The 15,713-nt window shown below is 43.0% G+C and overlaps 1 protein-coding gene across 2 annotated transcripts in view; it reads left to right on the top strand.

The window, feature by feature from the left end:
- CCDC134 (coiled-coil domain containing 134) overlaps positions 1-13,204 on the top strand; it is a 31,546-nt gene extending 18,342 nt beyond the window's left edge. For both annotated transcript variants that reach the window (XM_015419187.1, XM_015419189.1), the window contains exons 3-7: positions 3,569-3,690; positions 4,809-4,893; positions 7,756-7,937; positions 8,713-8,784; positions 11,084-13,204. In XM_015419187.1, coding sequence (XP_015274673.1) covers positions 3,569-3,690; positions 4,809-4,893; positions 7,756-7,937; positions 8,713-8,784; positions 11,084-11,209 — 587 coding nt within the window. In that variant the 3' untranslated portion in view covers positions 11,210-13,204. The remainder of the gene's footprint in view (positions 1-3,568; positions 3,691-4,808; positions 4,894-7,755; positions 7,938-8,712; positions 8,785-11,083) is intronic.
- The last annotated feature ends 2,509 nt before the right edge of the window (positions 13,205-15,713 follow it).

Below are 15,713 nucleotides of genomic sequence, written 5' to 3'. Positions count from 1 at the left end.
CCCGCCCGCCTTACCTACCTACCCGGCCAGCCTGCCGGCTCCGGGGAGGAGGCGGCAGCGGCGGCAGCGAGGCCTCTCCTCCTCGCCCGGCCTCCCTCCCTCCCCACCCACCCGGCGGCAGCGTTAGCAGAGCGTCTCCTGCGCACGCGCAGGAGACACTCTTGCACTTTCGGGGGGATTTTAACATCCCCCCGAATTTTTTTTAAACTTTTTTTATTTTTGTGCACGCGTGGGGACTGGCCCACGTGTGCACAAACCTCACCCGGCCCCCCCAGCTGCCCCCTCCGTGCTAATTTAAGTATCCGCACGGAGGGGGCAACTTGGCTATTAGTATAAGGATATTTGTGCATGACTGTATTGTCTGTGCGCACAGATATTTTCTGTAATAAAGGCATGAATAAATTATATACGGTTATAATGATAGAAACAAGTGCATATAGGTTTGCTTGTTGTGAGAAACCTGCTTTACTCCCTTCTGGGAAGTACTGGCCAGTTTTAACCCATACTATTGCAGTTTAATTTTTCATGTTACTAGGCAGTTGGGAAAAGCTGTGCAATCATCCAAAACTGCAATGACTTCATTCAGGTATATGACCCTGTTGTCTTGTGATTAGGAGCAAGTTTGTTTTTCAGACCTCTAGGCATCTTCCTAAATTGGAAATTCCCAAATGAAATCTGTTTTAGAGTCATTAGTTGGTTGTACTGGAACTTTATAGTACTTAGTTGTACAGCCATTTAGATTTTGCCAGCAAAGCAAGTCTACCTTCTCCACTTGATGTATGAGACTGTTAAATTTTATTAATCTGCTGTTATTCTAAGAGTTTCAGTCATTTTGTGTGTTAAGTGCCACATGTATAGTATATGTGGGCTGTTTATTTCCTCTGTCACACCAAGTACTGCTCATTCACACAGATTTTTATGCAGATCTTTGAAGTCTGAAAAGGGAAATCTTCTGTCCTTTAAAAGCCACTGCTTGTAAAATCAATCTGGTATATTACTTCTGGGATTTTTTCTAAATCTAGATTGCACACAGTAAAAGCCTTGGAGCTTCTCTAGCCTTAGAGATGCTATTTTTATTTATTTATTTATCTTCGAATCTTTGAGAAAAGGTCTTGCAAAACTGAAAAGTAATGTGATTCTGTTTTCTTCCTTAATCATTACTATGGGAACCGAAGTTGGCTTTGATTTGTTTGTTTTATTGCTTCCAATTTTCATTGATAACATGAACAGTTGGCAGAGCATTCCTCTGCGCTGAATTCTCATACTGGACGCAATTACTTTGATAAGGTGAGAACCATGTTGGGACCACAGCCCAAGGGGAGAAGAGGCTTGAACCCCCCATTGTTTTCCTGACCCAAAATGGCCGGGGGTGGGGGTTGTTTGCCCTTTTTTGGGGGGCAAACAATACCTATGCAGTATTTAGTATCATGAAGGAGAATTTAGAAAGAAGACCGTTGGGAACTCTGACCTGCCTTGCAAAGGAACATCTTGTCTAGTTTGGATCTCAGGAGGACAGCATTCAGAACAGAAATTGCATAAGGAAAAGCTGCAAACAGGTGGTAGTTTCTGAACTCCTCAATTGCATAGCACCTTTTGATGTTAATCCAGGACTTCTGCACACACCTTGTCATATGTAGGTACTGTGCCAAGTAGAGATTCTGTTGCCACAGCACACTGGTTGGGAGAGAGTAGAAAAGATTTTGTTCCATTGCGGGTGGCTTGCTTGGAGGAGCTGGCATTGGTTTTGAGGTTCATGTCATCTTCAAGGAAGGGGAAGAAGGTGACAGAAATCATAATAGATGTTAGCTAGATGTGTTAGGGCTTATGAGTATCCTTTTTGTAACTTTACCACTTGAAGTTGTATTATTAATAAGTATTGTACCCAAGATTCCCCAAACGCCTTGGGGATTTATGTATATTGCTTTGTCTTGTTTCCTATTTTCTTTCAATAAATTCCTTTTTTTCTTCCCACTTCTGAGTAAAGAGTAGTCTGAGAGGAGGTTCAGGGAGTGTGAGGTTTGTCTCATCTGAGGCCATTCAGGTCTGCTATGTGGCACAACTTATAAAGAGAGACTGAGGAGGTTGGGATCCTTTTTGTACATAACCCGGGTAGGGAGAAAAACCTAGATGTTCCCTTGCCTCCAAGTACAAACCCCAGTGGCAGCAACTAGGTCTGTCATCCCTGGTGGCTGAAGGGGTGGAAATGGGGCAGAAATTTAAGGGTGCTGAGGTGATGTTGTGTGCCAGACTATGCCCTCATAGCAGGTTATGTGCCCCTTTCTGTATGTTCATACCGGGTACTTATCATGTTGGACTATATTGGACTTGTTATTTACAATATTGTACAAATAAGGATGTTGACAAAATCTTTTGCATTTTATAAAGTCTAACAAATTATATAAATTTTCTTAATAATGTTCTCATCACAGGATTTTTGGTGTGTTTTCCTATTGGACACCTGTGACCCCTCTTGCTTTGTAATATGCAGTGATGGCAAAGTAAATGATTTATTTGAGAAATAGATCAGTTATGAAATTTGAGGAGAGATGGAGTGTGTACTACTCAAATAGGAATCAAATGTAGAATGAGAAAAACTCTAAAATACTGTATACAAATATATTGCAACGAAGAGGCAGAGTGAGAATCAGTTCTAAGTGTAACATGTTAAGTATAAATGTGTGTAAGGAATTGGGTTTTGAGGAGAAACATTTTTAAATTTTCTGTTATAAGATATATAATCGTCTTCTCTTTTGTATTTTTGTTATATTACCTTTAGGGATGTGCATTTGGCTTTACCAAACTGAAAAAATACCAAATAAATACCTTATCGGTATTTTCCGGTATTTTCAAAGCAAATGCAAATTTGAGAAACTTTTTGGCTGCCGAATAAAGTTTCCCAAATTTATTTGGCTTTTGTGTAGCTGAATACTGACTTCCCTCCCCCTGCGGCTTCCCTGGTCAATTTCACTCTCTGCCAGTCAGCTGTGGGAGTGAAACTGACCAGGGAAAGCCTCCTCTCTTCTTTCCCTTCTCCAGCTGCCCCTAGGTAGCTGCTGCGCAACTGGAGAGGGGCAGGCAGGGAACCCAGGTATGTTTAGATGCTTTTTTCCCCTCTCTGAGATTGGGGAAAAAAGCAATGGTAGCAAAGATATGTAGCAATGGTGAAATTAATTCAGTTGAAAAACAGATTAGTTACAAAATTTGAAGTGTAAAATGTTGAATATAAATGTATCCCAACAAGAAGTAAGTTTTATAGTAATTATAAACAGTGACCCAAAAACCTTTCAATGTAATAAAGGTGGTGGTGGGGAGAAATATTTTCTATTCCATATATTTTGTTATACACACACACACACACACACACACACACCCCTTTTGATATATAATAATTATGATATGTAATATTTTTTTATTTTCTGTGTTTTCTTTTTATTATCTTTTTGTTTTCAAAAAATTAAAAAAAATTAAAAGATGATTGTGTTGGGTTGATGGGTTGGAGTTGGAGTAGGGTGACATGGGGCAGGATTTTGGATGTTCTCCCATGCGTGGATCCTTAACTAGGCTGCAGATAAGAAGCTGTTTGAAGTGAAGCGCAAAGACCAGATGAACGCGCTGAAGAACCTCATTGAACTTGATGATGTTAACCAGCAATACAAGATCATAGACATCATGCTCAAGGGCCTATTCAAAGTAAGCCTTAACACGACTGAGCACGGAATGTTTGCTGCTGGATGTTTACTGGGTAGCCTCAAAAACACTGCTGTTAAGTTAATAGGAAGAGTCAGCAGCTATCTGGACTGGAGCAACTGATGGGACGGGTGATTCCAGAAAGTTGATAGTGGGCAAATTTAGCACCTGATGCTTTCTCCACACAACCTTCTTATGTATGGGTTGGTGGTAGAAGAAGTAGGGAAATGGTACCCCTTGAGAAGCTGTCTAGTTAGCAATTCCTCAGTATGGAGCAATGTTCCCTCTAAGCTGTGGAGTCTTGTGAGCAAAATTTCTACTTTGTCAGCTACTGGCATTAAAGCTGTGAGCAAGCGATTTGGCTACTGCATAAATTAGTTTGCTGTGGAGCCATCCTTCCCGAGCTAAGACAAAAATGTGTGAGCCGGAGGCTAAAAAACTGTGAGCTAGCTCACACTAACTCAGCTTAGAGGGAACATTGGTATGGAGTATATGTTCTGAAGTATGGTGGGGGTTTTTCAGTACTGTAGGGACTCCTGAAACCATGAGTGCCATCTGATCAATGCAGTCTGTGCATAATAGTATGTAGGAGGCTACTTACAATATCAGCTTCATAAAGGAGAGTGCCATTCCCTAAAAGTTTGTCAGGGCATGAATCTGAGGGTCCCCCCCCCTTTCTTTTTTTCTTTTTTGTGCTTTCTAAAGTAGCATTACATGTTTTTTGTTTTGGGCTAATGTTGATTGGCTGGGTTTAAGCAAGTAAAGAAGTTATTGAATTGGCATTTGACAAGTGACACGGGTTTGTGAATTAATAGCCATTTCATGCCAGCATAGCTGGAACTTTGGTTGTATTGTGTTACGATGGCCTTTGCATCACATGAAGAAGGTAACCAAGGCCGCTTTCATTTGCCAGTTTTCTGCAGCTCTTACCTTCTTGGCCAACAAGCTCAGCATCCTACTGTGTTGTTTAACAGTGTCAGTAGCTGGGCATCTACTTGCAAAAAAGCAGAAGAGAAATGTTGGGGGGTTGCAAAGGGGCCTGCGTTGACACTGGAGGGGAAGAAGGGAGCTTTTGCCAGGAGCAGGAATAAGATGGAATTGCTTTCTATTGCAATGTGCAGGTACTTGAAGACTCGCGGGCAATACTTATTGCAGCAGATGTCCCGCCAGATGGGCCATTCCCTCAGGACGAGAAGCTGAAGGATGGTGGGAGTTTTTTGCCTTCTAAAGCCTAGTTTCCCCTTCCAGCGTTGTGTATCCCTTAAGCCTGTGATTGTGAGTGACTATTGCATTACAGCTCCCTTGCCTTTTTGGCTGCATTTCCTCAGCCACCCGTGTCGCTTCTGTTCTCATGTGTCATCATTTCTGATATTTGTAAAGGTCTTGGAATGGGAATGGAGCCAAGTTGAGGCTGCATAGCATATGGCACATGAAGCAGAACAGAACAGACTCTGGCTGTTCCTCCTGTGTATACAATGGAAAGTTAATGCTTTTGGACTAGGCTAGTGTTGTTGAATGGAGAGGATGTGGGTTGCTGAAGTCTGCTACCTTCGTGTTTTGGATTCTGATTTAAAAAATCTCCCTGATGCATGCCACTGGAATGCCAGCATTTCATGCTACATGCATGAATATCTAAGTCTGAAGAAAATGAACAGATTTGTGGCTGAACAGATTTGTGGGCTGAGACTGAAAGGCTCTTCTAGTGATGGCAAAGATAAGCAATAGTTAGGCAAGTCCATATTCTGCAGCCATAAAACTGTTGTGCAGTTTACCCATGACAGCCTTTTAAAAAGTGATACATTGAACATGCTTTAAAAATTAACAAGCATGCCCTCCTACAAAAACCCTTAGGAGACTTTTTAAAAATCGCTGTCAGGAAAGCGATTTTTGTGTCTGGTAGGGCAGAGAGATGTGGAGTTACGAGACCATGAGGAATGGCAATAGTTGCATTTACTGTGGTGGCTTTTGCTACTCATTACCCATTTTGAGAGTTTCTGGCATCACGATGGTAAAGAAACAGATATGCCAGTTATTTTGTGCAGGACGTCGGTCTGCATGTTTTGATGTCACTGAAGTAGTATGTCTGGGAATTGGGATCATACAGATTTTTTTAAAAGGACCCCCCCCCATTTGTATGTTCATTAAAGCTGTTTTTGCTGTTAGCTGGAGGGTGGTAAGTAGTTTCTGTGCTCTCCTCCTGCTCCCCTACCCCATATTTATTTATTTGTTTGTTTGATTTACGATTTATACCCCACCCTACCCCACCAGAGCAGGCTCAGGGTGGCTTACACAGGATAAAATTCACAATAACAATCAAAAGTTCATAAAACATTTAAAAACAATTCATTAAAACGATACAATGTTAAAGTGCTAGCTTTGTTGTTTGATGTCGTAATGATGGCATTACCGCGTGAGTGCATTCCGTAGTTGTTTAAGTTCCAGCTCACTGATCTTCTTCAGATGTAGTCGGCGCACCTAGGCTAAAAATAACCAACCATGGACCAGGCTCTACAGGCTGTTGCAGTTGTTAATAGTGGTGGCAGCTCCTAGTTGAAAGCCTGGTGGAAGAGCTCCGTCTTGCAAGCCCTGCAGAACTGTAAAGGGTCCCGCAGGGCCCTGATCTCTTCCAGGAGCTCATTCCACCAGTATGGAGCCACCACTGAGAAAGCGCTTGCCCTGGTTACAACTAGCCTGGCGTCCTTGGGACCTGGGAGGGCCAATTGATTTTGTGACCCAGACCGTAGTGCTCTCTGGGGTATATATCCCTAGTTACTTTTGTCATCCATGCTTGTGGTGAATGGACAGAGAGAGACCTTCAAATGCCACTTCTGGGTCAGAGACAAATGTAGACTGTAGCTGCTACCGGTCAATTTCTCCTGTAATGCAAGAAGAAATTTTAATTTTTAAAACCATTGCTACTGTGTTCTTTTCAGCAAAGAGAAGAAAGAAAAATATAATGTTTGATTGAATAACATACTCTACTGGTTTCCAGCCAAACTTGTAACCCATATTTTCCCTGTAACTTATAACTCACAGGTTTGGGACGTGAACATGTGTATGAATTCCACAAAGACTGCTCTTTTTTTTGGGGGGGGGAGGGTATTTCCCCCCGTATTTGTGTGTGTGTGTGAGTGTGTATGCGTGCACCTAGAAGTCATGGCGACCTGTGGTGACTGATCCCTACTGGGGGCCTGGTGGATATTCAGAGAGGTGGCTGAATGAAGCCTGCCCCCGCCTCCTGACTGCTCCCCTCCAAGTACTTGCCAGAGCCGGCCCTGCTTAGCTTCGGAGATCTGATGAGGTTGGGCTTGCCTCGGCTGTCCAGGTTAGGGCAAGACTGCTCTTTTCAAATGTTTTGTACACAAGATTGCACTATGTTACTTGGGATTGTTTAACCCAGAGTACTTAAACCTGCATGCACACAGAAGTTTTCCACACGGTGGCAGTTTTCTGTGGAAGCTCTTTTATTGCTGCAGTTTCCAGTGCAGTGCAGTCAGGGTTCCCTCTAAGCTGAGTTAGTGTGAGCTAGCTCACAGTTTTTTGGCCTCTGGCTCACACATTTTTGTCTTAGCTCAGGAAGGAGGGCTCCAGAGCAAACTAATTTACGCAGTAGCTAAATTGCTTGCTCACAACTTTAATGGCAGTAGCTCACAAAGTAAAGTTTTTGCTCACAAGACTTCACAGCTTAGAGGGAACATTGAGTGCAGTGACACAGAGGATTCCAAACAGAGGGTTTCTTTGGGGGAAGAAACCAGCTTTCCAATAGCATCCAAACTAAAGAATGCAGGGACAAGTGACCACAGTTGCTAATATTGGCTAAAATCCCCACTCCTCCCCCCTAAAAGTGTAAAGAATAGGAAACATTATTTAATCAATCCTGAAGAAAAGAATATGAAACATTATTTAATCAATCCTGAAGAAAAAAAATTAACGCATGCTACGAGGTAAGTGATCTGCACTGCAATTTGGGGTTCCAGGAGACAAGGAACTGATCTGATGTTTACCAGTGAGAAAGCGAGTAAAAGTACTTCTTGATTTCCCCCCCCCCCCTTGACTTCTTTTCCTTAGCATATTCCCATGTGGTAGAGAACACTGCTTTCTTCGGTGATGTAGTCCTGCGCTTTCCCAAGATAGTACACCATTACTTTGACCGCAACTCCAACTGGAACAACCTGATCCGCTGGGGAATTGGCTTTTGCAACCAGACTGGTGTATTTGATCAAGGTTCCCACTCGCAAGTACTAGGACTGGTAAGGCAGTGTGGTTGCTTGGATTCTTTTGTCTTTCATTTCTTTTTGTTAGGATAGGGTAGCAAACAGGAGTGACAAGAAGTGAGCACAGATCCTGCCTTGTAGAAATCAGGCAAAGGAATATGCGTAGAGGAGAATAAAAACTCAAAGAGTCTACTTTGGAGATTTTGAAATTCCTACATGGAAAAAACAACACACTTTCATTTAGGAATTAATATGAAACCTACATATTGATGGTAATGTGCAACCTCTCACACAGATGTGGATTTCACTGTGTCTGCACACGTTGAGAAGTTTTGGTCACAACTTCTTGTTATGAGTACTGAATTCATAGGCAGTGAAATACATGCAGGTGTGATTGACATACATGACAAGGGTCACTTGTTAATGCATTCAGGAAAATTGTCTTGTAAGAATTTAGTTATGCATGAAGTTGCATTAATGGCATCATTGCACATTTGTATTTGCTCTGATATGCTGTTCATACAAATGGCTGAAGCCTGTGGGTGTAGCCTGTGCTTATCCCTGATAGTCTGTTCAGCTGGTGGGTAAATTACAGAGTAGTGTGAATTCACACGCACACACACCCCAAACACAGGATCATGCAAAACCTTGATTTAGAAGGAGGTGGTAGTGTTTCCCACATTTTTGGGGTTTGCACTAAAACACCAAATCAGGACTAGGAAACTAAAAGGATTAAAGGGCTGGGAAGCAGAAGATTACATAAATGGGAATGGAATTGATCTTTGCTATTTTGGTGTACTTTCCTCTACAGATGGCTCAGGAACTGGGAATTAGCGAGAAATCTCCAGACTACCGGAATCCCTTTAAAACAGACCATTCTGAAGTAAGACCATAAATTTCAGAGTCAGTTACCACATTTCCCCTTTTCTGATTACCTAGTTTTGAGAAAGAAATGTTGCTTGATAATGCAAGAGGAGTGACAGCACTGCTTGGTGACAGATAAGTAGAAGCGCCTGTTCCGCAGACAGTAGCTTCCAATGGGCTGGATCCACTGTGGTATTTCTACAAGTGCAAGGCCTTCCACCTGCAAAGCATGACTTTCCCAACTTCCCCCTCCTGCCTCCCAAAATAATGTTCCTGAGGGAGTGGAGACACTTCAGGCTATCAAGGGAAAGGGAGTCAGGGAAAGGGGAGTCAGGAACATTATGCTCCAGAGGCAGAAGCCTTTGTGTCCTTGGAAACACTGCACTGGATCCAACCGATTGTACTGACCCTGTGCAACCAGCTAAATGGATGCTCCCTTCAATGTTCAGCTGGTGGTGTGGGTTTGTTGCCTCCCAAAGAGGAGCTTGCAACAGGAAAGATTTGTGACTACAGCCTATGCAAGTTTCCCTTCAGACGTGATAATCCATTGTTGCAGCTGAATACAAGAAGTCTTTGTGTGCTTAGTGTTGCTTCACAGGATCATCTCATCTGCAAGATCATCTTATCTGCAGCTGCTCTCAGTTGCCCAGTTCAATTTATCTTCTTACTGGATCGGTGGCTGCATGCTGTGTTTTGGCAAAGACTGCAATACATAAGACTGCTTTCAGTCTCTGCCAGGGAGTTGCAGGAACCCAGTTTTGATAGCATTCAGCCACTTAGCATTTGTGCTGTTGGGCACATTTGAGATAAGGGACTATAATTTATCATCCTCTTACAGAGAAGTGACTGAGGTATTTGGCCAAGGTTATACAGGTGCTCTGTGACAGAATAAAGAGTTGATGGCAGAATCCCAAGTAATATTCTATTCCACACTCTGTTGGCTGCTTTCCACCTAGATGCTGTTTTTCCCTGAAGTCCCTCAATATTGTTCCTAGTCATTTGGGAGAGATGCATGGTGCTATTTATTCCATATTTTGATGACATCAAGGTCTTGTTTCCTTTGGTAATTCCTGTTTAAGCAAAAATAATCAAATGTACAGGATAGGGGGCACTCAGCTTGGCAATAGTAGGTGTGAAAAGGATTTTGTAACACACAAACTGAACATGAGTCAGCAGTTGTGATGTAGCTACACAAAAGGCCAATGCAGTTTTTAGTATGCATTAATAGAAGCACGGTATCCAATTCATGCAAAGTAATAGTTCCACTCAATTCCATGCTAGGCAGCACTCATCTAGAGTATTGTGCCCAGTTCAGGATACCCACACATTAAGAAAGATGTATACAAACTGGAATGGGTTCAGTGGAGGACAATAAACATGGTTGGGGTTCTGGAAAAAGGTTCCATGAGGAAAGGTTGAAGGAAGCGGAGTATGTTTAGTCTGGAGGAGATATGGTGGTCCTCTTCAAATACCGGAAAGGTCATATGGAAGAGGGCAAAGATTTTGTTCTCTGCCACAGAGGGTAAGATTAATTAGCTTAATTTTCAGAAAGCCAGATTTTGGTTAAGTATTATGAAAGGTTTCCTAATGTACGAGCAGTTAAGACAATGTAGCCAATTAACTAGAGGAGGACTTCAAGCAGAGACTTGACCAAGACTTGTCTTGGGAATGCTTTAGCTTTAGACTCCTGAATTCAGCAGGGGGTTGGGTTAGAAGGCCCCTTCCAACACCATGTGAATCCTCCCATCACTCCTTTGGTGATTCTTGATCTCTTTACATTTAGTTCTGTATCTTGGTCAATGTGATTTCCCTAGAAAGGCCATCAAGCCCATCAAGTATCTCAACAGGATCATAATGGAAGTAAATTCAGACCAAGACTGTGTGGCATAAAGATAAATTGGGAAACTGCTATGGTGGGGGGTGGTATTTTTTTTAAAATAAGGCTAGAAGATGATTATTTTCCCTTTCCCTGATCCATTAGGTAAGGCAGGATATCATTAACAGTGGCTTTTCTGGGGCAGAAATATAGTATGAGTTTGTGTAGAAAGCCTTTCAGTTTGGATCTTGGCAAGTCTCTCTCTTTGTTGGTGAGTTTCTATTCTGGAATGGAACTGAAAGAACCCATGAGGAGAGCAAGAGGTACTTTCCCATGCAGGTGTAGTACTGGATTGGTGCCTTCTGAAGGTCACAAAAATTATGGAGCTGTAAACTAGTGTAAGTAGTCCAGGTGACAGTAACTTTGTACAAAGTTTGTGTGTGGGGGGGAAATGCTCCATGTGCCCATTTGACCTGGCTGAGTTCATTCCTTTTGTTCTCAGTTTTTTCCCAGTGCAGATACATTCCAGAAGGCTCTCCGGGAGGAAGAGAAGCGAAGAAAAAAAGAGGAGAAACGGAAGGAGATTCGCAAGGGGCCGCGTATCTCCCGCTCACAGTCCGAGCTATAATGCAAGTGCTTACCTGCCTTTGCCGTTGTGACCCGTCCTGGCAGGAGCCAGAGCAGCCAGAAGAGGAACCTCCCAGCCCCTTTATGACCTCAGGAAAATGCCAAGAAAGCTGATGATTTTGTTTGTCAGGTTTTGGAAGTTTCTTCTCTTAGCTGTTTTGGCAACTACAGAATTTAGCCCTGAGAAATGCCCAGATGGAGATGGTGGTCTTTGAGCACATACTTCTTTGGTGGAAGAACTTTTCCTAGTAACTGGAATGTATAGGTTTGTCAGAGACCATTCTCAGTGTCTCTGTGTATCTTTGTTCCTTGTGGCTTTGCCAGTCTGTAATGCTGAGAATGCTTTGGGGAGGGGTGTGGGGGGAAAGGAATGTATTTTTATGGTACGTGCCATTTCTGCAGTTCATAACACAGAACGTTGTGTATTATTGTGCAGTTGGGACGGCAATGTGACTTGTGTAGCTGCACCAGATGTTTCTCTGGGTAGCAGAATTGCCAGAGGGAGTTAAGAATTCTGTTACAAAATGCACATTCCTTGGGAATTCTTATTTAGTGGTACTCTATTAAACTCTCATCCCTTTGAATGTAAGGAATGTAACAGAGAAACATCAGATAGGTGCTGTTTTTCCAGTGTCTGCCTGCAGATTCCTCCTGTTTCTATGAAGTCGCTTTCTTGTCAAAGCCTTCCTTGGCCAATGACATCTCCTCCCCACAAGACTATTAAACTATAAACCTGGAAAGGAAAAAAAAAAAGTTAATTTATCTTGAGAAAATAGGCATCTTGGTCTTGTTCAAAGGCATAAAACCCTGCAATTGTGTGATTTTCGCCGGTGGGTCTGTATGAGCTGGTTCTGCTGGTACTGAGTCTCGACACAGGTGCTAGTACTCACAAATTTGTAATAAACAGTATTATCATTAATACACAATGGAAAACCATTGTCAGAACTACGGAGATAATGATTTCATTCCTCTTCCTTATGGCAAAGGGAAGCTTTTTGTCTCTGTATGTGAGACACAAAGCAAACCAGAGAGCATTGGCTATTTTAAATTACTAGGAGATCTCTTCAGTTGCTGTAGTTCAGTGGTTAAAGAATGGAGGCTGCTCTCTTTTGACTGCTTGCTTGTTGCTTTCTACTAGATTCCCTTCTTTCTGTTTTTGGTAGCTTTGATAAGATGGTATTGGCCATTGTTTTGAGATGCCTACATGAAGAAATACTAGTGTTCTAACACTGGGAGAAAGCGGAAAGCCTGACAGTGTGACTTCGGCTTTTTTTTCAGCTCTTCTCCAGTGCTAAAAAACTTTCCACAATGGTATCGTCATCACGTGATCAGTGAAAAAATTGATGGGAATCTCTTTTACTAGTCTACTGCCTTATTGCTCCACAGGAACAAGCTGCCTTTTCCCCCTTGATCTTTTTGAGCATTCCGTGGAGGCTTGTACCTGGAGCCAATATTGTTTTGTTTCAGGTTCCAGTTTTATTGTTGGTTTTATAATACAGGTCAGCTGGCCTAGTCAGGGTTCATGGTCAATGTTCTCTTTTCAAACCAGATTTTAGTCACTGGTGAATCAAATTATGGCTTCACATCCAGGCACAGAGTGGGCATTCAGCACAGAACCACTAAATGTGGTTTAGCACAAAAAGTAGCTTTTGTTCAGGACTGGAACTGATTTACACCAGCAGCTCTTGCTCTCTCTGTCTCTGAATAGCTAGATGGAGTACTGTGCTTCACCTAGTGGTGATGTCCCCTGGATGTCATGAGAAGCACTAGAACTTGGCATGCTAATTGCATCAATTAAGAATGGATTTTGGGGGGGTGTTTTTTTTTTACCCTTGACTACATTAGACAGTTCTGCAATGTAGCTTGTTCTTGCCAGTGAAGGATTATTTTGTATGGGAGAGGAGGGTTTATTTCCAAGGGACATTGTAGTATGATTTGCTGCCTCCAGGCTGGTGTACAGTGCCAGGAAAGGGGAAGACACCTATTTTCTAACCAGAGAGCCAGTTATGCTTGATTTGTTCTCAGATATGTACTTATAGTGGAATTGGACTCTGCTTTTCTTGAATAAAACTGAAGTTTGAAAGAAGCTACAGTATCTCTGTCACTTAATCATGAGCTGTTTGAGTGCTTAATCGTGGGTAGTTCCACTCTTTGTTTCCACTGTCGTCATTCTGGCAGTAGCAGCATGTGGAATTACAGAGGTGGATCCACATGTTGGCGGATATTGTTTTTTTGAAATAATTTACCTGCTGGATTTTTCCATCCACAAATGGTTCTGTTCTGCCTTTTTTTTTTTTTTGCCTCCCGAAGGGGATTTTTTAATTTGCATTTCTAAAAACAACTACATAACTATAATGAAAAAAAGGGTGGGGGAGACTACAAACTATGGGAAACAGAGAAGAAGGCACTAAAAGCCCAAGTGTAGAAGGTTACATATACTTATAACAATAAAAACGTATAACAACTTCCGGCATGAGGAGTTTCCTTGATCATCGCTTCAATTAGTATCCAGCTTGCTGTCTAGACAGAGAATAATTCCAAAGCTAATTAAAAGAAATATAGAGACCTTAAAAGACATTGACCTCTCCCATTACGCTTTCCCTCCCTTCCCACTAACACGACGTTGTGGAGCCAAGATTCTCTCAGTCCATACAGTCATATCAGTTAATCCTCTTCCTTCTCTGTTAAATCTTCTTTCTTGAACCGCTTTAAAGAAACAGGCTCAGTCCAGTTAGTACCGCTTTCCTTTTCCCAGGACTTTCACTCACTTATTGCTTCATACACATTCTGATTAAAGAGACCAACCGTTCACTTTGCATACAAACTTTATGGCACAAGGGTAGTCAACTCTTTGTTATTGCTTTATGATCCGCTTGCAACCATCCTTTATAAGCTAGACAAGGTCTCAGTTTCGACTATAATCCAAGATTCGCCGCTTCTTGAAGTAAAAACTGTCCCTTTAAAAGTACCGCCACGTTTAGAGCCGTTCCCATCAAATATCCCACTTTAGCCAGCAGATGGCACTCGATTATAAGCTATAGGAAGAGTCTATGGCTAGGTCACCTGACCTAGCCCTCCGTTTTTCTTCCTGAGAGGAGCTTCGGTCCCACCTCCCTCAAAGCCTTCAATCGCCATCTTGGAGGGTTGTTTACATTTACCGATTAAAGTCGCCAAAGTCTCAAAGGTCTGTAAACGCTTATATTTGAAACATTTCTCTAATCTAGTCCTTCTGCTGTAATCCTTTGCTACTGTTAGCTCAGTCCCCCATCGTCCCGCTTCTTTTGATCGCTTGAAGGGGTAGGGCGTTTCCTCTCCCTTCCCGCTTTAGCTTGTGGGGGCTTCGCAACAGGGCTCCAATGTCTCGCTTTAACTTAAACTCACTCATCCATCTTCAAAACGATCCAGCAGGTCTCCCTGGGATCTCGCTAGGCAGAGTAGAATTGCCAAACCTACATATGCTTGTCCCGGTGGTCGCTTTGAGTCCAATACTGGGAATCAGGGCAGGACCTTCGGGGCAGAGAGTAGCCCCCCTGTACCGGCGGTTGGCCGGGGGTAGGGCTCTCCAAAGCCCCCTGGTTAGGAGCCCATTGCTTATGGGCTCCATGGGGGAGCGTGCACAATCACGCTCCCTCCTAGTCCCCGATTCATGGCACACATCTCTTGGAGGAGCGAAGAGACGCGGCCATCGCTGGAGTGGCGAAAACCGGAAGTTCAGTTCTGTTCTGCCTTGATCATGAATCTGCTTCCCTGTTTACTGACACTGCAGAGAAATGCTAATAAACAAGAACATCTTCCGCCAGGATTCCATCCTCTTGATACACACCTTGAGTGCTCTTCTAACATCCAAGGTATGCCACTCAAGCTCCTTGGGATGTTTGGGTTGAGGACAGAAGGTAGGCAGGCAGATTTCCTGCGATCAATGAAAGGTGGAGGAAACCTTAGGCTGGAAGGTTGGGTCGGTACGTAGTACCACTTTGTCTCTGTGAAAGACGCACAGGGATGATTTGACTGACAATGCCCTGTGGTTGGAGACTCCTTGTGGAGGTGATGGCGACCAGGAACAGAGTCTTCATTCTCAACCACCACAGTGTCACCTCCCTGAGAGGCTCAAATGGTGCTCTCATGAGTGCCTTCAAAACTGTGTTCAGTCTCCAGGTTGGGAAATGGTGTATTTGCGGTGGTGATTTCACTGTGGCTCCCTGCAGAAAAAGCTGAATGTGAGGGTGTTTGGTAGTCTCAAACCCCCCTAACGAAGGAAGAAGCATGAATAGGGTTGCTATCTGTCTGCAAAGGGTGGAAGACTTGAGGCTCATGTCCAGGCCCTCCTGTAGGAAGGAAAGTACCGAGGCCACAGAAGGCAAAAGCACGTCCATTGCCTCCGACTCCTGGTGGTAATACCTGGTGAAGAATCTTGGTAGTTTGTGGTTTGTTGGTGATGCAAACAGATCCACTGACAGTTGATCGAGGTGTCTTACAATCATGCTGAAGAGACTTGGATGGAGTAC

This window comes from Gekko japonicus, unplaced genomic scaffold (genome assembly GCF_001447785.1).
Source record: "Gekko japonicus isolate JY-2015 unplaced genomic scaffold, Gekko_japonicus_V1.1 scaffold37, whole genome shotgun sequence".
In the NCBI taxonomy this organism is placed as follows: domain Eukaryota; kingdom Metazoa; phylum Chordata; class Lepidosauria; order Squamata; family Gekkonidae; genus Gekko; species Gekko japonicus.
Note: the sequence above shows the minus strand (reverse complement) of the source record. Positions and strands in the feature narration are given on the sequence as shown.